The sequence below is a fragment of the Lampris incognitus genome, chromosome 16 (genome assembly GCF_029633865.1).
Source record: "Lampris incognitus isolate fLamInc1 chromosome 16, fLamInc1.hap2, whole genome shotgun sequence".
Lineage (NCBI taxonomy): Eukaryota > Metazoa > Chordata > Actinopteri > Lampriformes > Lampridae > Lampris > Lampris incognitus.
The window spans coordinates 24,117,750-24,140,605 of NC_079226.1; the positions used below are offsets into that span (position 1 = coordinate 24,117,750).

Genomic DNA, 22,856 nt, shown 5'->3' on the forward strand with positions numbered 1-22,856 from the left:
AATGCGGGGATTCGAACTGGTGACCCCCGTGTTGGTAGGCAACAGAATAGACTACTTCACTACCCGGACGCCCTGTACTATTATCCTAGGATGCGTAACAACATCAGGCAAAGGGACTGCCGATGGAAACTAGCTAACTCGGGTACATATACATTTGTTTGAATGTTTATTAATGTACATTGCCCCTTCCCAAAATAAATGTTCTAAAAAAAACAAAAACAAAACATACATGCCAAAACACAAACAACATCGATAACATTTGGTCATTTTAATAATCGGGGGAGTTTGTTCTTGTGCACACAATATGAACAATACAATGGGTTTGGACGTTCTGCATGGTGGAGACGAGTTTCAGTGCAACATGACCCTTGGGCGATATATTGTGTCTGCTGTGGTGAAAAACCCTCCCATAAACTCCCTCAACTTGGCTCTGAACAGGAAATCCTCCTTAGAATATTCTGTGCCAGGAAAGAGGAAAAACCACAGCGGAGAGATCACATTGGAGGTGAAAGCGGTGACTGGAAAAGCATCGGTCTCATGTCGTGTATATACTCTCACGTGTTCACGAGTCAGTCCTAACTCTGATCATTTACTGTCGAGCAAAAAAGTACACAGCAGAAAACATGTCGGTTATCAACAAGTACTCTGTACCTATGCCCCCCCCGTATTTCACAATAACACAGACTTTTGTCAAAATCACATCCAGTGAACTCAAGATTAGCTCAAATTTCATACATTACTACCATGTAAGTGTAAAGCACCAACACACTGGACAGTAAAGGTGGTGTTTACTCAATCGTCAGTTCAGTGGAAATGTTTTAAAGGTTCTTAAGTAAAACCTGAGATTGCAATGAGCAACCAACTGGACATGATACCAGAAAGTGGGATGGGGTATTTTTTGAAAGAAAAGTGAGTCTCTAATCTCTTCACACATTCACCCAAACCTTTCCGATGCACCTTGTGAGTTTTGCTGTTCTTCTCTTGTTGCATAAAGAAATGCATGGTACTAATTTAATGGTGTAATAGTAAAGTCTGTAATTGTGAACTAGAGGCAATACAATTACTTTTTTCCCCACCTTGAAAGCTATATGAAAGTTTGAAGTCCTTTTGTCAAATACTTCTGTAAGGTTAGTTGTGTAATATATGCATTATTTTATACATTCATTAATATTATGAACCGTTTGTCATATTAGTTGATGGTAGGGAAAATAACCACACGATTCAGCATAGAATTTACCGGCAACTACTTTGATAATAAAAGTTAAAAGCTGTCCAAACTATCGCCTGGAACTTAATGTCAAAGCATGACCGCTACATTACCTTGAGGGCGAAATGCCATTATTTGCATGAAACCTTTTGAAAAAAGAAAACTGTTGTAAATATGTGTTTCCCTTTTTTTGAGCTCATACAGTCAACTCACTTTTCTTCCTGGCAAAGACAAATCCTTCTCAAAGACGAACCCCGTTCATTTTGTACTGGAAGGAAACTAATAAAACAGAAGCAACAAAGAAACGTCAAAATAAAGAAAGGAAATGCACCCTCTAAATCAAACCAAATCCAGTGATACAGTGAACGGATGTCTCCCCAAACAACACACAGTCCATCACCTCAGCATCCACAAGCTGAGAGAGAGCGAGGGAGTGGGCAATGAGAGCCTAATGGGAACTCTGAGCAGGAGGAGTAAAGTTGTCCGTAGCGAGTGAAGGTCCAACACGTTTTATAGTTGCCGTCTATCGAGGGCCAGTTCCTGCAGTTGGTCTCATGCAGCCATTTTGAAGTTGAATGGTTTCCTCTCGTCGGCCCCCTTTCGGGAGCCCGATAACCGACCCAAGTGCTCCTGTCCCAGTCAACATACCCTCGCTGACTCTCTCTCTCGCTCTCTGCCTCGTTTGCCATCTCTGCCCCTCTCCCGAATTCGTTCAGTGGTTTCTCTCAGATGATTTCGAGAATGTCACAGGGCACGTAGCCTCTCTTTTTTCCGCTGGCCACTCTGACGAAGCCGCTGCATTCGCCCTCGCTGCTGACGCAAATCTGAGGGAACAAGGAGGATGGCGGTGAATGTTACTTTCATGTTAAATAAACACGCGTGCGGTGATCGCATTTCGATCAACAGATCAGCAAGAGAGCAACATCTGAGCATGTGTTTCTTTTCTTCTTTTTTTTTTTTGGATTTTTCCTTTTTTCTCTCCAATTGTACCTGGCCAATCACCCCGCTCTCCAAGCCGTCCCGGTCGCTGCTCCACCCCCTCTGCTGATCCGGGGACGGCTGCAGACTACCACATGCCTCCTCCAATACACGTGGAGTCGCCAGCCGCTTCTTTTCACCTTCATCTGACAGTGAGGAGTCTCACCAGGGGGACCTAGCATGTGGGAGGATCATGCTATTCCCCCAAGTTCCCTCTCCCCCCTCCCAAACAGGCACCCCGACCGGCCAGAGGAAGCGCTAATGCAGCGACAAGGACACATGCCCACATCCGGCTTCCCACCCACTGACACGGCCAAATGTATCTGTAGGGACTCCCGACTAAGCCGAAGATAACACGGGGATTCGAACCAGCGAGCATGCAATTCTATCTCTGCTACCATTTATACATCATCCACAAATCCTTGCGTGCACCCAGTGAACGCTGCCGTTGCATACTTGCTTTATATGCAAGTACACTACAACATCTATCTCTTCGGGGTGGGGCTGCTGGGGGTTCATGGATGGATTTTGCGCAAATAGGAGTTAATCTCTTTCATCTCTGCTGCCAGATACCCTGGAAAGTGTTGTGGGAAAGGGGAGGGGGGGGGCTGGAAACCATTATACTAAAAAATGCTAATGCCATGGTAACTGCTGTGAGAGCGTGTTTCATCGAGTGAAGAGTCGCGGGAGGCTAGAGGAGATTTGGGGGCTGCAGAGAGGGCTACTATATGATGGTTTAGGAGCAGGTGGATAATGTGATTCTGATGTGTGCTAATAGCTAGTGATTGATCATCAATTAGCCACAGCTGTACAGTGGGCATTTTTTACGTCTGGAATAAAAGTCATGGATTCAAAACACCATAATGACAACTATGTTCACTAGCTCAGTCTTCATAATGCCTGGTCTGTAGGCCCTTTCTGCTAGATTATTCTTGAATGTGGCCAAGCATAGTTAGACATTTGTTTATACTCTGTAATGAATTAAATGCATGCTTTGGATGAACAAAACAAACATCTGCCAAGTGCTATAATTACAAGGTTTGTTCTTGCTCTTATTGTTGTGAACAGAAAAAAAAGGATATAGGAAACTACCTGGCCTTGCTTCAGGGTGATCTGGCCTTGCTCTTTACATCCAATGAACGTCCTGTTACACCTGTACACTTGGTCTTTAGCCAGCACCTGATGAGCAAATGATGCTGGGAAGAAGCCAACCCTGTCCTCGATTACGCCCTGAAAGAAAAGTGGGACAAAGTCAATGTTTCCTTTTTTATTTTCATGCAAACCAACAAAAGGAAAATCTAAAGCAAAGAACAAGTGTTTAAAAATAACTGATATTTAGTTAGTCTACTCTATGCCATAACAATGAATACAAAATCCGTGCACATATTTAGATATTTGAAGGCATGTGGCCTTGCTCAACGCTGAGGCAGAATAGCCCAGATGTTTGAGTTTACACAGAGTTGATGGAGAATAAAAGGCATGAATCTCTGCATGGTCTAGTAGCCGTGCAGCGCCTCTGGTGAGTCACGTTTCAGTCGTTTTGTCTCCCTAATTTATCTGTCATGCGTCTCCATCCCGAGGTTGGCTATTGTCTCGCTCCCTTAATTTACCGCTCTAATACCTGTAATTTATCACTCCAACTCATGCAGGGACATTTTGGGCTTTGGCAGAAGACGCAGATGCAAGAGGAAGCAAACCAGTTAACAAAATACCTTTCAAGTATTTAAAAAAATCTGTACACGGGTGTCTGGGGAGTGTAGCAGTCTATTCTGTTGCCTATCAACACAGGGATCGCCGTGTTGCCTCCGGCTTGGTCGGGCATCCCTACAGACACAATTGGCCGTGTCTGCGGATGGGGAGCCGGATGTGGGTATGTGTCCTGGTCACTGCACTAGCATCTCGTCTGGTCGGTCAGGGCGCCTGTTCTGGGGGAAGGGGGAACTAGGGGGAAATAGCATGATCCTCCCACGCGCTACGTCCTGCTGGTGAAACTCCTCACTGTCAGGTGAAAAGAAGCAGCCAGCGACTCCACATGTATCGGAGGAGGCATGTGGTAGTCTGCAGCCCTCCCTGGATCGACAGGGGGTCGAGCAGTGACCGGGACAGCTTGGAAGAGTGGGGTAATTTGGATGGGTACAATTGGCGGGGAAATTCTGTCCAAAAAAAATAAAAAATCGGTACACGATACAATAAATAATTTGATGAGCATGGGTAACAAAACGAATTGTTTGATTGTGGGTGATGGGCTGCATCATTACAATACGTTACTGATTCAATACTTACCCTCCACCAGTCATCATTGGAGTCATCAGCAAGAATGATTTTATCTCCTGGTCTTCAAAAGAACAGAATAAAGAAAAATAAAGATTAATGACTGATGATAGTACTGAACAACAGACTGTTGAATGACAGTTAACACCGAGGAAAACGTAGAAGTGTTGCTGAGTTCGTGAGCTGTTCAGGAAGTTCTGTCATGTCCATTGAGAAGAAAAGCAAATGTTTGTCCTTTCTCTTCCTTACTGTTGTTTTGGGGGGTCTCTGACATGTTTTCATCCTGTTTGTTTGGTCTGCAACTCTTCCTTGTTTGGGAAATTCGGAGCCCAATAAATCAAGTGTACCTCATCAAAACTTATGTGTCATAATTGTTTGCATCTGTTGAAGGGCCGAGGGCTTCATCTGACCAATGAGAATCAAAGGGAGCGGTGAAGCTGGCTGAAATGTGGTTTCTTTTCTATTGCTTCCTTTCTGCTTTGCTTACGATTAGTCCAATTACAAACGTGACTGTTCTCTGCCAGGAACACTTAACGTGACTCACTGAACGCTGTTTTATAGTAGGTAAGGAAAACATGTGAAATCACTCAAAAGCTGCGAAATTGTTGAACTCGAGGAGCGCCAAGTTGATGAATGTTGTGCCGAGTACAGGAAATGCTGCTGTATCTATTCCAGCATGCAGTTCAAGTTGAACAAAATCATTGCACACACACACACACATACACATACAAGAATGCTTTTCTATTATTGATGGTTAAAACTAAAACAAAGGAGCGTTATTTTTTTGCAACTGATTAGTAGGTTTTCCAAGTCTTCGATTCAATTCACACGCCTGATTTCCTGACTTGAAAAGAGAATAGAGATGGAAAGTTTTGATTAGGTATTCTGTTTGTCTCTCCATTGTCCTTTCGTGTCTTTTATGTTTCATAGCTTGTGATGTATTGATTACTGTCCACAATAAGACCTCAGGGAAAACTCTGAAAGGGGGCTGTCACAAAGGAACAGATTTACAGCCGCGATTGGTGTCGCTTGTACTGTACACAAGCTATCAGTGCACGGAGTCGTAGACAGGACGCCAATGAATATCAAATGAGGCCGGATGATTGAAGTTCGTCTGGAGAGAGGAGGAAGTTCACAACGGAATTCTGCCTGAGTTCAGGTGGTGTGTGTGTGTGTGTGTGTGTGAGAGAGAGAGAGAGTGAGAGAGCGGCAGCAAGAAAGGGAGAGAGCGGCAGAGAGAAAGAGAGACAGAGACAGAGAGGGAGAGGGAGAAAGTGACAGAGAGAGAGCGCGAGAGAGAGTGGCAGCAAGAAAGAGAGACAGAGAGCGGCAGAGAGAAAGAAAGACAAGAGAGGGAGAGGGAGAAAGTGACAGAGAGAGAGAGAGAGAGAGAGAGAGAGAGAGAGAGAGAGAGAGAGAGAGAGAGAGAGAGAGAGAGAGAGAGAGAGAGAGAGAGAGAGAGAGAGAGTGGCAGCGAGAAAGAGAGACAGAGAGCAGCAAAGAGAAAGAGAGACAGAGACAGAGAGGGAGAGGGAGAAAGTGACAGAGAGAGAGCGCGAGAGAGAGTGGCAGCAAGAAAGAGAGACAGAGAGCGGCAGAGAGAAAGAAAGACAAGAGAGGGAGAGGGAGAAAGTGACAGAGAGAGAGAGAGAGAGAGAGAGAGAGAGAGAGAGAGAGAGAGAGAGAGAGAGAGAGAGAGAGAGAGAGAGAGAGAGAGAGAGAGAGAGAGAGAGAGAGAGAGAGAGAGAGAGAGAGTGGCAGCGAGAAAGAGAGACAGAGAGCGGCAAAGAGAAAGAGAGACAGAGACAGAGAGGGAGAGAGAGAGAGTGACAGAGAGAGAGCGAGAGAGAGAGTGGCAGCGAGAGAAAGAGCAACAGAGAGAGAGAGAGCAGCAGAGACAGAGACAGACAGAGAAAGAGAGAGCGACAGAGAGAGAGAGAGAATACTCTCATGTACTCTCAGCCTCCTAGGATTTCTTTGAGAACAAGGAGCAAATCAGTACTTGGGCTGAAGCGTTGTTTCAGAGGGAATGCTCACTTTGCCAAGAGGCAGTTTCAAAGGACCACTAAACATGGCACTCCATTCATCACTGCTACCGTGAGGCAGAAAGTAGGAAGCGTGGTGTTCAGATTATACTGGAGACAATACTACAGGCCACTGGTATAGCGATAACAGTGATCTCCACAGTGAATCGTTCTTTTATTACATGTTGATTTGACCCCAAGCGGTATCTGGCTTGCCATCTCATGGTGACTGCTCGTTGAGAAGGGTAAAAGCTTTCATGATTGTCCTCTAGAAGAACTCCTCTAAACTTCTCTGCTGCCTTGCTTTCTCTGTCAGGCTTAATGTGATCAGTCATGGGATTGGTTGATATCAATATGCTGTCAAGGAAGTGTTGGTAAGCACGCAATTGTGATTAAATATCTTAAGCTACCTTTCCCCCAAAAGAAGGACATTAATTAGATATTTTAGTGAATCTATCCTCATACACCTTTGGGCACTCGCACAACAGACACAAACATGCTAATCTCGGCTAAGACGGCAGGCATTAGAGAGCACTGACATGGAAAAGATAGCGATTCACCAGTGACTACAGCATTCACCGAGGCCTGCCTGGCTGCTTATCTGCAAAGGTAAACAAAATATCTTGTATGCACTGGTGTATGTGTGTGTGTCAGTGTGTAGAATAACTGTTATCACTATCACAGAGGCAGCAGGAAAAGCAAAACAGAACGACTAACCCTGAACCGAGGGGAGGGGGGGGGGACTAAGTGTAAATCTGTCACCATCTTACGATGCTGTGATGGCAAACATTATCAAATCCTCTGTGAATAGTACAGGTTGCCATTGTAACGCTAGTTAATGGTCATGATAATCTGCATATGAAACTGATCAGTTTTTTTTCAGTGGTTATGCCACTGTATTGTTTATAAGGGTGGGGATACCTGCAGTCAGTTGAGACTGAAGAGGTCACTGAGATGAGCGATGAAACGTTTCTGTCAATAAACGTATCCAGATGAACTGATTCAACTTTCTTTTACAGTTAATTCTCTCTCTCTCTCTCTCTCTTTCTCTCTCTCTCTCTCTCTCTCTCTCTCTCTCTCTCTCTCTCTCTCTCTCTCTCTCTCTCTCTCTCTCTCTCTCTCTCTCTCTCTCTCTCTCTCTCTCTCTCTCTCTCTCTCTCTCTCTCTCTCTCTGTGTGTGTGTGTGTGTGTGTGTACACCAATCATCCAAAACATTAAATCCACCTGAGGCCACTGCCATCAGGGAATACCGTTGCCATGAAGGGGTGTACCTGGTCTGCAACAATGTTTAGGTAGGTGGTATGTGGTCAAAGTAACAGCCACATGAATGCCAGGACCCAAGGTTTCCCAGCAGAACACTGCCCAGAGCATCACACTGCCTCTGCTGGCTTGCCTTCTTCCCATAATGCATCCTGGTGACATCTCTTCCCCAGGTAAACAATGCACATGCACCTGGCTGTCCACATGATGTAAAAGAAAATGTGATTCAACAGACCAGGCCGTCTTCCATTGCTCCATGGTCCAGTTCTGATGTTCATGTGCCCATTGTAGGCGCTTTTCGCGGGGGACAGGGGTCATCATGGGCACTTTGACCGGTCTACGGTTACTCAGCCCCATACACGTCAAGCTGTAATGCACTATGTGTTCTGAGACCTGTCTATCGTAGCCAGCATTAACTTTTTCAGCAATTTGAGCTACAGTAGCTCTTCTGTGGGATCGAACCAGACGGGCTAGTCTTAACTCCCCACAAGCATCAACGAGTCTTGGGCACCCATGACCCTGTCACCGGTTCACTGGTTGTCCTTCCTTGGACCACTTTTGGTAGGTACTGACTGACAACTGCATACTGGGAACCCCACAAGACTTGCTGTTTTGGAGATGCTCTGACCCCGTCATCTAGCCATCACAATTTGGCCCTTTTCAAAGTCACTCAGATCCTTACGCTTGCCCGTCAACTTCAACTTCAAGAACTGACTGTTCGCTTGCTGCCTAATATGTCCCACCCCTTGACAGGTGCCATTGTAACGAGATGATCACTGTTATCCACTTACTTGTCAGTGGTTTTAATGTTTTGGCTTATCGGTGTGTGTGTGTGTGTGTGTGTGTGTGTGTGTGTGTGTGTGTGTGTGTGTGTGTGTGTGTGTGTGTGTGTGTGTGTGTGTGTGTGTGTGTGCATAAACCAACCTCATCTCTAAGTCATGGCTCTCCTGGGGAATGAAATTGTACAAGGCCACATAGGTGTTGTGCTCGGGGTCCTTCTGAAGTTGTCTCCGCTCCTGTTGGACATCACATACACACACACACGCACGCACGCACGCACGCACGCACGCACGCACGCACGCACGCACGCACGCACGCACACACACACACACACACACATCTGGCTTTTTCACCAATATTTTATAGTATTTCATAGTCAAAATTCTTTGTAATTGTGTTTTAAGTCTAACATGTTAACATTGATGATTATGTGAGCAGCTATTGTTGACCATAGACTGATAGACAGACAAACTGCTTAACTTGTTCTGCAATCTATTCTTTTTTAAACTCCTTGTCACCATGAGTAGGAGAAGCAGAGTCTCCTTGTTGGGTTTTCATTAGCTTTCAGGGAATTAGGAATGGGTAGAAGTGTGGGTGGAGAGGAAGTTGTTACCACAATTAGCAGAAAGATATATTCTGATACTGTTAGCACCTGCTATAAACTGAAGGTGTTTTTGCATTTTATCAGCAATATCCCAGGTCTGAAACCAACCTACTGTGTCACCAAAGTTTTTTGATTTATATTTATGTTTCTTTGTGACTGCAGGGAAACCCAGCTAAAAAGATGGAAAAGACTTACTGATGGCTATTTTTGCAAGGCAATTCTGTCTCAACTGAGGCTGCGGTTTTGGCTCTACATAGTAATGAGGCAAAGTTTATTCATTTGTTGTGCCGCAAAAATGGCTCCCTGCTCATGAGCCAGGTGGGTTGTCGATATGGCTGATGAATTTGGGGAGTTACCCAGGCAACAAGAAAAACTGCCCTTCTGGCCCAAGGTGAAAAGAACAACACTGAACAATAAAGTCAATTACAGCTAACTAAGAGCTCATTGCCGGCCTTGAGAGCCTTTCTGTTGTGGTGTAGTGGTGTAGTGGATGGGAGGTTGGGCAGACCCAGGGAACAACAGTTGGAAAAGAAGACCACGTTTAGCATTGTGTATGGGTGAGGATGCATTAAAGGGAAGCTGTCACAGGAAAAACTGAAACCTTGAAATTACGTGTGCTGCAGCTGTATAAAACAGCGGCGCATGCAGCCTATTTAAGGTTGGTTTGAAATATTGAGTTCCCTGTGTGTGTGTGTGTGTGTGTGTGTGTGTGTGTGTGTGTGTGTGTGCGTGCGTGCGTGCGTGCGTGCGTGCATGCTTTTCATGATAGAATTCTCCTTCACATGCAGCCTCCCCCCTGTGGCGCAGTGAAGGAGGACCAAATGTGTTCCTTTGCTCATTACCCTGCATAGTCTTCATCTATCTATCCGCCGGACCGGTCTAATGGACCTGTCATCATAAAGACAAACAGCCTGCTGCCAGCTGTGCTCAGTCCAACCTGATAACACTGCACAATAAACTTCATGTCTCCTCCCTGAAATGGCTGGCTGAACTGGGCGATTAAACTGGGTGTGCACAGAAGAGAGATTTGTGTGGGTTTATGTCTGTGCTCCGTCTTGCATGCTTGTGTGATAATTTTGTGTTTGCCTTTTTCTATTGTTGACAACAAAGATAAACATGTACAACTAAAAGGTAAACAGGAAAGCCTTGTCTCAAATAAGGAATATGTACAATCAGCTTTCATATTACTATGATTTAGGCTCCTGCCAAAGTCTGCAATAAAGCATCAACAGAAAAAACAGAAATGGAGCTAACTTTCTGAAATTTTCTCATGAAATATTCATTGTTACTTAAGAAGACGCAATGATCTCTGCCAAAGTTTACCGTCCACTGCCATGCATTTTGCACTGCCATGCATTTTGCACTGTCAGCATTGCACATTCACTGGGGAATAAATATTGCACCGCAGACTCCAGGGCTGCAGATCTAAACATCAGGGTCAGGGGCTTAGCCCTATCAATGCATGCCAGTGGCCATGTCAGCTCGGGTATGATTTGTTACAGCAGAAAAAGAAGTCCTCCCTTTAACTCCTGGGAAATTCAGCAGCGATGGTGGGGTCAGGCCAACTGCACACAGTTAACATGGAGACACAGTAAAAACTGGCTCTGTGTCCATTCTCATGCTAAGCAGACAGAGTTCAGAGAATGTTCAGTGAGCACAGACAGTTCTCAGAGGTTTTCAGTGTGCATTGCTGCTTTGCTCTGGGACACTCAGAAAAAGCAGGACATCAGCATAAAAAGCTGACTACTCCAGTTATCAGAAACGCACAAGAATCTTGACGTCAATCCTGAAGTCACAAACGGGGGGGGGGGGGGAATGCGCAGGCGAATTCACACTTGGAAGCGTATCACCCAGTCTCATTCCCCTGAAGTGCAGTGAGCCATTTCCCTTTTCTGTTTTCACAATCAAAAGTTTATTAAATGGATAAGCAGTGCATTCATAAACTGCCCTGCTAGTATTCATGCCTATGCTTTGTGTGCCAGCAGGCTTCGGATCACTTTCAAATCAGGTCGAAAAAGATGCACGCCTAGCAGGACTGGTCTACACAGAAGGCGCTTATCTGTTGCCTTAAAACATGCATTTAAATCACAACAATTACTACTTCTCTGTATCTTATTCTGTGTCACCGGCAGGCAAAGGCTATACCAAAGAGCTGGTTAGTTTCTTAAAAGAATTCTACCTGAGGAAGATACAGAAACTTTTATTTATTCTCCCTTAATCCCCCCCTTGATTTTCCATCTGACATTTGCATATGAAGACTGTGTAGTTTGTCTTTGAGAGCTTGATTGTCTTACCAGCAAATCCTCCGGCTTCCTCTCTGGCTGATGGTAATGATCTGTTCCATTCTCAAGGGCTGTAAAAACTAAAGGGAGAGAAACACCACTGAGTGGGGGGGGGGAAATGACCTTTCGTACAAAAAAAAACTTCAGGAGAAGAAATATTAGGAAGACAGAGAAACGAGGCTGAATCGGCTAAGAGGCAACATTTTCACCCACCTCAAGTAAATTTATGAACTTGCCACAAGCAGAACTGTTTTTATCATATATTTCACACAGGTGTGTCAAAGGATTTCCCACAGGTATTTCAAGAGAACAGACTCATAAACATGTCACCTTTTCCCTCTACTGAGCATTTTTAAGAAACCTGAGCACAGACTAGGAAGATATGCGAGGTGACTGACACGTGGCAGAACCCGAGAAACAAAGCACGAGATTTTCCATTTCTTCTTTTTGTGTGTCAGCCGCAATTATCTTTGAAGAATATTGGCTAGCCTTGTAGCTGTGCTTCAAATAACATTTTTCAATACCAAGGTCTCTACTCCACTATTCTCACTGTGGTTACTTCTGCCTTCATTGCTCAGGCTGAATGCCTCTGGATGTGAAGGGTCAATGCCTTGCCCTCCACCAGAGATTTTATTGCGCCACTGAGCCAGCCTGCCTCTTAAATGAATCATAGAAATAGGATTCTGTGATGCAACTTTTTTGGTCTCTCTCAGACGGGAAGAGCAATGCAGCTTTCTTTTTTTCCTTCTGTCACTACCTGGCTTCTGTCCAGACGCACACCATGTACTTGCTGATACTCACCATCATCACTGTGTTTCCTGGACAGCTCGTGCCTACTGCTGTGAGCTACAGCTTCCTCTGGAACCTTGTCCAAGTCACTGGTCTGAACACACAACATACAGAGAAACAGCACTCGTTGATTTGAACATAACAAATAACAGCACAAGACTCAAGTATGAGAAACAGTCCGACAGATAGGTAGACAGTTAATCTAAAAAAAAAAAAACTGGGAGACAATAAAACAACATAATAAAGGACACAACTTACTATGAACACCATGCATTTAGCTATTATTGGTTACTTTGGGGCAGTTTTATCAATGTAAACGGAGATATAGGCATTTCGGTTTGAGAGACTAGCTTGCCATTTTGCAGTGTGGTGTAAGTTTGTGAAGTGGAACACATGTGGTTACTAAGACAACATTTAACAGCTATTATCATAACCCCTGTTGGGATCACATTGTATCGCTAAACCTCCAGTGACACACACACACACACACACACACACACACACACACACACACACACACACACACACACACACACACACACACACACACACACACACACACACACACACACACCAGCAGCTGTGCAGGACAGGGCGGCCTAGACCCAACCACTTTCAGATGTCTGCTTAGCAAGATGCTTACTCAAACTGCAGATGCAAGGGTATACTTTAAGCGATAAGCTGTGCATAACAGGTTTCCTTTTACATTGCACAAATATAAAAGAACAGGAAGACTGGAGAGTGTATCTCATCTGTGTAATCTGCCCAGTTAATCTTAATAGCTGTAATGTGAGCATTTCCACTGACATCTCCCTTCATTGCTGCCTAAACCAGACTGCCTTTATTGGTAGTGTTACAACTTCGCAATGGCCATATCTATTTAGACCATCGTATGTGTATATCTGAGGGGGATAAAACATAAGAAATGTGACAGCAGTGCCAAACTGTACTAATCTGTGATCAAAATAAACCAGGCCCCATTCACCAAAACAAAGATATCTGCACTGAAGTTAAGTGTATAATGCAACTTGTAAGAGGACATGAACTGAACATAGACAATGAAAATGGTTACTGATGTTCAGTTGACTTTACCGAGTTTCTGTGAGGAGATTCAGAGCCACTGGCTCTCTTGGCCTTTTGTGCAAGTGATGTACCGAATCTCAGGGCCTCGTACACAGGGTCCACCTTATTTCCACAAGCTTGGGGAGAGAATGACAGGTAGTGCTAAGAGCTATGACAAGTTGATGAGGAAAATTGATGTCCATTTCAGTGCATACCATGCTATATTGTTCACAATTTACTTTATTATGGAGATTAAGACCAACATCCTTACCGATGGGCATGACCTCTTTGATACACCCAAACTGTTCTTGGATCAGTAATGGAGAGCTGTAGTACCGTCGAAAGCCTTTTGGCTGTGATGGGGGGGAATGAAAATGGAGAGAAGGATAGAGCATTAGTGAGCAGGATTGATCAATACAAAGGAGGAGTACCCTGACACCACCATACACCGCATCATCTCTTCACCCCTTCCCAAACAGAATTGAATATGAATTGGTAAATTTCAACTGGAATGGCCACTGAACTTTTTGTCCAGCCAGCAATTATGCATCACTGTTTGGCTGCACCACAACAAGCTCAGTCACAATTTTCCCAGAAAACTAACATGTCCCAGGTTTGCCAGTGGATGGAAATGTCAAATGAATCCTTTAAATGTACTGCAAAACTGAAATGCAATCATAGCCTGGCAGCCTAACTTGCAGTTATCTAAGTTTTATGTTTTTCCAATCTTGCACTTGGAGTGAAATTGCTATCCCTGTTTATTGTGTATAGAATGTATTTAGAGTCAGGGTGATTTAACTTCCCGACAAGGGTTGAGCAAAGGACACATTGGAGATGAAGAAAATCCTATCAATCTTTTGCACTTAAGCAGTCATGTGCGTTGACAGAGGCAGAGCTGGTGAAGTGGCCATGGGACAGAATTAAAAAAACACCAAACCAGTATGGTGGTCTATTCCATTGCCTACCAACATGGGGATCACTGGTTTGAATCCCCGTGTTACCTCTGGCTTGGTCGGGTGTCCCTATAGACACAATTGGCTGTGTCTGCAGGTGGGAAGCCAGATGTGGATATGTGTCCTGGTCGCTTCACTAGCACCCCCTCTGGTCAGACGGGGTGCCTGTTCGGGGGACTGGGGGGAATACAGCGATCCCCCAACGTGCTACGTCCCCCTGTTGAAACTTCTCACTGTCAGGTGAAAAGAAGAGGCTGGCGACTCCACATGTATCAGAGGAGGCAGGTGGTAGTCTGCAGCTCTCCCTGGATCAGCAGAGGGGGTGGAGCAGCGACCGGGATGGCTCGGAGGAGTGGGGTAATTGGCCAAGTACAATTGGGAGAATAAGGGAGGAAAATCAAAAAAAAAGAAAGTACTGTTTCCCATTTCATCGATTCTACCCCATCGGTCATGAGTCCTTTTTGCTTATAAGAAAAGAGACTGTATCCCTGCAGAGAGGCTGTGGTCCTCAGTACTGAGTGGGTTGATTAATTTAAAGTTAATCTGGTTAAATATGTATAGTGCAACATCCTCACTGTTTGTTTTCTCTCCTTTTTTTTTTTAATTTCTGGGATAAGCATTGCATTAACAGTCCGGGTTCACCCATGTCACACAGACTCTCATCCACGATTCATTTGCAGCGTGTTTTGTGTCTCTGGGAAAACAATGAATTCATTTCTGTGATGTAAATGTGCACCCAATTGGTGAGAAGACCTCTGCCCGGCTTTTTGGTCAGGCTCTCTTGTTTGTTTACATTTGGTATAATCAAGTGGTGTTTGCTACAATCTGCATTGCTAATCAGGTCTGATTAATTCTCCGTTTAGCACATGATGACGAGAGCTCAAATAAGCAACCGCTGGGCTGTTTTAACCCTTCTAAAGAGCTGTGATGTCAGGATTTTCAGAGGCAAATTCATTAAGAGGTTAAAAGAGACATGCTTGTGATGAGTCCATCTGGGTGATGCTGCAATACATAAAAGACAACAACTTGAGTGGCCTATCATCTGCAACGCTCATGTTACTGTGAGTTTGTTATTTATGCAATACTAATGCAATAATGTAATGCAATAATTTGCATAACTAATGCAATACTCGTCTTGGCCCAGTGCATATCATTGGAACATGACGATTTGGAGTACAGGGAGCGAGGTGGGAGAACAGGTGTGGAGATGAACCTATCTGATAAATCTGTTTCTTGGACTCTGCCCACTAACATCAGGATATCTCAAAATCTCTGTAACTACATCACCAATTGGGTAGGAGCAATGCAGCAGGGGTGAACATTTCAACCAAAACAGGGTGGCATGATGTTCAGTAAAGTTATCTCAGCCAATGATGAAATTATGCCCAGAACTGACACAGATGATATAGGTTTCAACAGGCAGATGGCATAAAGACATGTTCTCTGTTCAATACAATTGGATTTAGGGTTTAATTACACTTTAATGAGTATTCAAGTAGCATTTAAACTGTATTAAACTTTGACTTTGGACATCTTTGCCTCACAGCAAGAAGGTCCTGGGTTCAAACCTCAGGCCTTCCCAGGTCCTTTCTGTGTGGCGTTCGCATGTTCTCCCCGTGTCTGCGTGAGTTTACTCGGGGTGCCTCGGTTACTTCCCATCATCAAAGCCATACATGTTAGGGTTAATACTCCTGTCTGTGTCCCTGAGCAAGGCATAGGAAAAGACCAGGAGTTGGTCCCTGAGTCCTGCACGGTGGCTGCTCACTGCTCCTAGTGGATGGGTTAAATGGGGCTTAATAAAGTAGGTCATCACCATCGTCATCATCATCATCATCATCATCATCTTCTTCTTCTTCTTCTTCTTCTTCAAGTTTGTTACATAGCTTCATAAGTTTGTCTTATTGATCATAATATACTTACATAAGACAATGTTCAATAGAAAAGATCTGTTTGGTGAGCTTTGCTATCGCAGAGTAACATTACACTCAGGTCATATTTAATTTTGTTGATTTTTTTTTAACTGAAATTTGCAGAAATAGCTGAGGAACAAAGATCTACATTTTAATGCCACTGTTGATTTTTAAGATATATTTTGCTATGAGATTTTGAGCTTCCTTTAGACGTAGAGTCACACAGACAATATCTCGTTTTCGGCATATACAAACAAACAAAGTATTAAGTCCAGTTTGTTTGTCGGCCCTTAGGCCAAGAGAAATAAGCAGAAGAGACTCAGTAGAGAAATAAGCAGAGGCGGACTGGAGTACAAGTGTCCAAGTACAGAGCAACTCTAATTTAGAGCTTTACTCCATAGGGGAAACTTCCATTTTTATGCTTGACCCCTCAACCTCATTTTCCACTCCTGAAAGCTGATCCTATCTCCAAGAAAAGCTCATCCTCTGGGCATCTAATGGATAGTGAGTACCAACGGGAAAGAAAAGAGAGCGTGCTAAATCTAGTGAGTTTCGTCGTGGAACAGAACTTGGTTCAGAGGCAGACAATTGAGCAAAATGAAATCTTCGGTAATTGTCTGCGAAATCTGTATTATTGCCAAAGTGTCCCAAAGTTCCCTTTTATGACATCCCATTAACACAGGCTGATTCCAAGTTATTTCCATCCATCCATCCATCCATTATCTGAACCACTTATCCTGCTCTCAGGGTCGTGGGGATGCTGGAGCCTATCCCAGCACTCATTGGACAGGCCGCCAGACCATCACACACACACACACACACACACACACACACACACACACACACACACACACACACACACACACACACACACACACACACACACACACACACACACACACACGAGCGATTTAGTATGGCGGATTCACCTGACCTCCATGTCTTTGGACTGTGGGAGGAAACCAGAGCACCTGGCAGAAACCCACGCAGACACGGGGAGAACATGCAAACTCCACACAGAGGACAACCCGGGACAACCCCCAAGGTTGGACTACCTCGGGGCTCAAATCCAGAACCTTTTTTGCTGTGAGGCGACCACGCTAACCACTGTGCCACCGTACTGCCCCAAGTTATTTCAAACTATTTAATTTATCCCAACAAAAGCTATAAAGAAGCCTGGGTGGGTTTATTGTGGAAATCGTGCATGAGAAACTCAGTCTTCTGATTTCTTTGCTCTTTCTTTCTTTCTTTCTTTCTTTCTTTCTTTCTTTCTTTCTTTCTTTCTTTCTTTCTTTCTCCTCTCTCTATTTCTTCTTCCACGTGAGATGTGCATGCAAATAACTAAAGAGTCCCAGTTCAGTCATGGCTGCCAGTTCTCTGGACTGCTATGGAAGACAGACAACATGACAAATGAATCTTGGCACATGTGCTTGTGAGGCTGGCTATCTCCCTCCCCTGGAAAAACCCGCCCCACCGTAAGCCCAGTGGGCCAATAGCAGAACCAAATGGTCCCATTATAATGCAGGTCCACACACTAAGATGAAGAAACAGAGAATGAGTGAGATGATTATGGGGACACTGATGGTGATAATGAGTATGATGATGAGTATGATGATGATGATGATGATGATGACAACAGCTGTGGTGATGAATGACAGTATAATGTTGATAATCATATCCTAATAATGGGAAGGGGTATGCATGGGAGGGCATGAGTTATGTACAGTAATGGACACATTGATTAGGAAGTCTGGTCTTCCAAGCCTTGATTTTTAATGCGCAAGTAGCAGCAGAGAACTATCAGGACTGCAATAGTTATTCAGCCTAATTGGAAATACAACATTTACTACAACTTTCTGATTACCATGGCCATGAAAACTTCCTCTCCATATCATATGGATGCTGGGATTAATTAACTCATAATTTGATTGGTATTCCATGCATAGATTTGTGTGCACATCCTGATTTCTGCAAGTGAGAGATGACCTCAGATCAACAGTTGACATGTTGATTTTGGGCTACGGCTAACCCTGACACCAACCCCAACCCTGTTTCTAACATGAATTCAGTTGAATAAATGAAATGACAGCCCAGGAACGTGTTGAATGTTGATCTGAGAACATCACTTCCTTGCAGAAATCAGAAGTGTTTTGTCGACCCTTAAAAAGTAACTCTACAAGAGACAAATGGCCAACTTGCATGTCAAGCAGAGGAGGTCACAGAAGGGTGAGACAGCTATTTGTCGAAAAAGATCGTCATTGTTACAGACCCAAGTAGCTCCGGGGTAAATCATATTGATCCTGATGAATGCTTTGTGATGACAGAAGCACAGCACGACATATTGGGAGTGAGGGGGGGTCGATATTTTGTAAATTCATTGCAGTAGAATTCATCATCTAACATAAATGACAAACACATTCATGATGTAATAATGATAAGGATGACGAAGGATGGCTAGCACAGATGTACCAGCACACTCACACGAAAGTGGAGCGTGACTTCTGAACGTACACATTCTGTTGAAAAACAGACATACAGCCAACTCTCGTGTGTGTGTGTATGTGTGTATGTGTGTGTTTAACTATGATACATAAAATTCATATGTAATCTGTATATTTCTAGAGCTCATTGTCTCACATATACCACACACTTCAAAGGGACAGAATAAGACATACTACAATAGTGTTTACTGTCCGTGTTGTATCTTGAATGGTCACTTTCCCCACATGTCAGCATGTGCTGTGTGACTATATATTGTCAATATCTTTGCACCGATTTAAATCTAACCAGTGCCCTGGATAAATTCTAATTCAATTACTGATCCAACTCTTACCAGTTTGCCCATGCAACGTTGCTGCCCCACTCCGTTCTCACATTTGTGATGGAGGCTCATCTTGCAGGCTTTGCAGCGCAGGCCATGTTTTGCCGTATTCCCTGCCAGGAACACCACGTGCTTGGCTGTCGTACCTGACACACACACACACACACACACACACACACACACACACACACACACACACACACACACACACACACACACACACACACACACACACACACACACACACACGCAAAACAGGTATTGTGGTCAAGATCTCTTCTCATGATGAAGTCACTGATGTCAAGGCTAAGGAAGAAAGACATAAACAGAACTGCAATAATATTTTTCTGATTTAACTGCAAATTAGCAGTTGCAGAAATAACTGCATAAACAGTATCACATGACTTGAGTGTGCAAACCTTTGCCATATCTGTAGCATTTTTTTTTTGCAACATGTGGACGGCACTGAGTAAATTTCTCATCCATACCTTCTACTGCTGTTTTTCTAAACATTTCCAAGATATGTACTTGCATGATTTTGACTAGTCTGACATACTCTTTTCAAATCTGATTGGGAGCACCCTATATTGTTTATTAGCTCTGTAGAGGAGTATATTTTATATAGTTTCACACCATAACTATTTAGTTCACAGTGTTTTAGGATGACTGAGCAAACATTGCCAGCTCATACAGTACACAGCCACTTCACTCTGCTTGACTGCATCTTTAGGCGAAGGCAAAATGGGCATATTTAAATGTTAGTCTCAAAGGCTCCAATGAAAATATTAAAAAAATCATTATGAATATGGGGTATCTGTAGGATGTTTAATATGGTATATAGATTACAAAAGCAGGCCCAGTGGCCTAATGGAGAAGGCATCAGCCTCCGGAGCTGGGGATTGTGGGTTCAAGTCCCACCTGGGTCGTGGAAGGAGTTCTTTGATTTGTCTTTCCAAATTTGTACTAATGAATTTAGTTTGAAGTTTCATCACCAAACATGAACATTCTTCCAACTATTCCCCAATCCTCTGTGAATAGCACACATGGTGATTGTAGCTCTAGTTAATGGTCACGGCATTTGCATATGAAACCGATCATTTTCAGTCGTTATGCCACTGTATTGTTTATAGGGGTGGGGATACATGCAGTCAGTTGAGACTGAAGAGGTCACTTAGATGAGTGATGAAAATTTTCTGTAAATAAACGTTGTGTCCACAATTACTGATTCAACTTTCTGTAATTTCCTTACCTGGATTATTGAGCATGCATCAAGACATTCTTCCAAGTGACATTGATGCTGCCAGAAATAGGATAGGTTAATTAACTATGAGGGGGCCCATGCTGGAAATGTATGCTGTTAGATGAAAGAGTCCTTCAGACTCCTCTGAATGGTGGAATGGACTCACATTAATGCTGCACAGTTAATCTAATCGCAATCGTGATGTTAGCCTGTGCAATTACATAACGGCAAAAGGTTGTGATTTAATTAAATAATAAAATGTGCATGTGTGAACATCTGTTTGTGAGACCAATCAGTCTCTGTTGAGGCAGTGAAGCATGTGCCGTCTATGGTCGCACGACTATCCGGTGTGCTGTGTGCAGACCAGAAAGAAGGAAAAAATTGATACTGATGACAATGAGCAGGTTAACGCTGATGAACTGGTAGCAAAAAAAAAAACAAAAAAAAAACATGACCTCTGTTACATGGCGATGTTTTGGATTCAAGCTCAGCGACATTGAGCAGAAAGAGGTACTCTGTAAAACATGCAAAATGAAAGTCGCTACATGTCACAGCAACACAACAAATTCAGTATTATTTGTATATGTATAAATTCGTTTATTATATGACAATTGCAAATCACAATATTGCCCACAATAATCGCAATATGACTTTTTCACCAAATCATGCAGCACTAATTCACCTCATCAGATATAGTACTGACTTGCTTCCTTAAAAATGTTTTACTTCAAGGACTATCTTAATCCTTACTTTGTCACTGGGGACACTTTGCAACTAATCATCTAATACTTCTATTGGTGTCAGCTATTACCATTGTGCCCTTAATTACCTAACCATCATTATTACTGGTGTCTATTATTGCACCCTTCTTCAACCTCCATTTGACATTTTATGCTGTTAAGATGATAATATGATTGTTATACTGTTATGTGGCAATGTAAACATACTTTAAAACTGCTTTGTAAATCTTTGTAATCATCTCATTCGCCGCCTCTTTATGATATAAGGCCAAGTTACACTACATGCACTTGACATAACATGCACTCTCGGCTATGATATGATCATCACTTAGCACCCTATGATGCCTGTTGATAACACTCGACTTCCTCCGCTAATGACCGACTCTCTTGTAAGTTGCTTATGTGCCAAATAAGCAAATGGAAATATCTAGCAGTCTTGAGGGAACACTAAAAATATTGGTCCTTAAAGTTTGAACAAAATTACCTCTATGACCTTCAAACATCACAGTGTCCAAATGAGAGTGGACCCCATTTATTCCAATACACCTTAAACCTGTCACACTGTTTCTGGTTTCTACATCCAGCTTCAGATGTCCATACCACCGTCTACTTTTTAATTAGCAGGCTCCAAGGAAAGTCTGCTGCAGCGTCAGAGTTAATCCCCCATGTATAACACCTTTTGGAGACTTCCTTCATGCACCTCACTTTCACCCATTGATATATGGCTCAGACGATTGACTAAATGAAGACTAATCAGCTTTGTTTGAGAACTAAAGTTATGCAAGTGCGCGTGCGCGTGCGTACGTGTGTACGTGTGTGTGTACGTGCATGTGCTTGTGTGTGTGCAGATAAGAGTGGGAAACTATTAAGGGTGGAGCAAAGAGTATAGAGAGACGGACAAACAGAAAGATGGACAGAAAGCCACAAAGCAAAGAAGGAAGACAGACAATAAGAAGGATAGTCTTGCTTGGGATGGAGTAGCTGAGAAAGATAATTAGAAAGGGGTTGGCAGAGAGGAAGGCTTCCATGGTGATAACAGATGTTCTGTGATCGTCCATCTTTTTGTCTCACTTCGTCTGATTCCACATTATAATAAAGAGCATTGAGCAGAGACGTGTGTGTGTGTGTGTGAGAGAGAGAGAGAGAGAGAACAAGAAAGAGAGAGCGAGAGAGAGAGGAGAGCGACGAGAGAGAGAGAGAGAGACAGACAGAAAGACGGAGAAAGAGAGAGAGAGAGAGAGAGAGAGAGAGAGAGAGAGAGAGAGAGAGAGAGAGAGAGAGAGAGAGAGAGAGAGAATTTGTGTGTACGTGTGTGTCTTTTTATGTGAAACTATAGATGTGTAATAATACAAGAGAATAAAATATAATACATACAAGATGCAAGTATGGAAGTCAAAACCTAAATAGGCAGCATGCCTCCAGAGTCTGTAAATGAATCTAATGAGTTTTCCATAAGTCTGCCCACAGGATTTGGCCTCTGGTCAACTTTGCTCTTTGACCCAGAGTTTAATGTCAGTCAGTGGAGAGCCACGTTTGCCAGCTTTATTCTGAGGGACTTCATGGAAAAATACATTGCCAAATTACATTACCTCATTTTGTTGATGTAAAACGTTTAATTAGATTAAAGTAATTAAAGATTGCTATCTAACCCACAAAGCATGGATCAGTGAAGATTAGGTCTCTTGGCATATATCACTTATAAGACATTTCAACCAAGATTCGATTTGAGATGACTACAAATTTCGGGTACACAACACATGGTTTCCCCGAGTCAAGAGCCAGAATATAATGGGCACCAGATAAAGAGGTTTTCTTCCATTTGTTTCATATAGGAGAAGACAAGCTAAAAACCATCACAGCCGAATGTGATAAAGTCATGTTAACTAATTCGACTAAATTAGTACAAATAACAACTAACAGCTTTACTGTAATGAG

General features: G+C 43.3%; 1 protein-coding gene and 1 non-coding gene across 3 annotated transcripts in view; one reads left to right on the forward strand and one right to left on the reverse strand.

The window, feature by feature from the left end:
- Positions 1–166: 166 nt before the first annotated feature.
- stac (SH3 and cysteine rich domain) overlaps positions 167–22,856 on the reverse strand; it is a 41,688-nt gene continuing 18,998 nt past the window's right edge. For both annotated transcript variants that reach the window (XM_056295853.1, XM_056295852.1), the window contains 9 exons: positions 18,954–19,087; positions 13,529–13,610; positions 13,288–13,394; positions 12,208–12,289; positions 11,419–11,486; positions 8,665–8,756; positions 4,469–4,520; positions 3,278–3,415; positions 167–2,031 (listed from right to left, as the gene is read on the reverse strand). In XM_056295853.1, coding sequence (XP_056151828.1) covers positions 1,933–2,031; positions 3,278–3,415; positions 4,469–4,520; positions 8,665–8,756; positions 11,419–11,486; positions 12,208–12,289; positions 13,288–13,394; positions 13,529–13,610; positions 18,954–19,087 — 854 coding nt within the window. In that variant the 3' untranslated portion in view covers positions 167–1,932. The remainder of the gene's footprint in view (positions 2,032–3,277; positions 3,416–4,468; positions 4,521–8,664; positions 8,757–11,418; positions 11,487–12,207; positions 12,290–13,287; positions 13,395–13,528; positions 13,611–18,953; positions 19,088–22,856) is intronic.
- Positions 19,795–19,867, forward strand: trnar-ccg (transfer RNA arginine (anticodon CCG)). The gene has a single exon. It is a non-coding gene; the product is annotated as a tRNA-Arg (tRNA).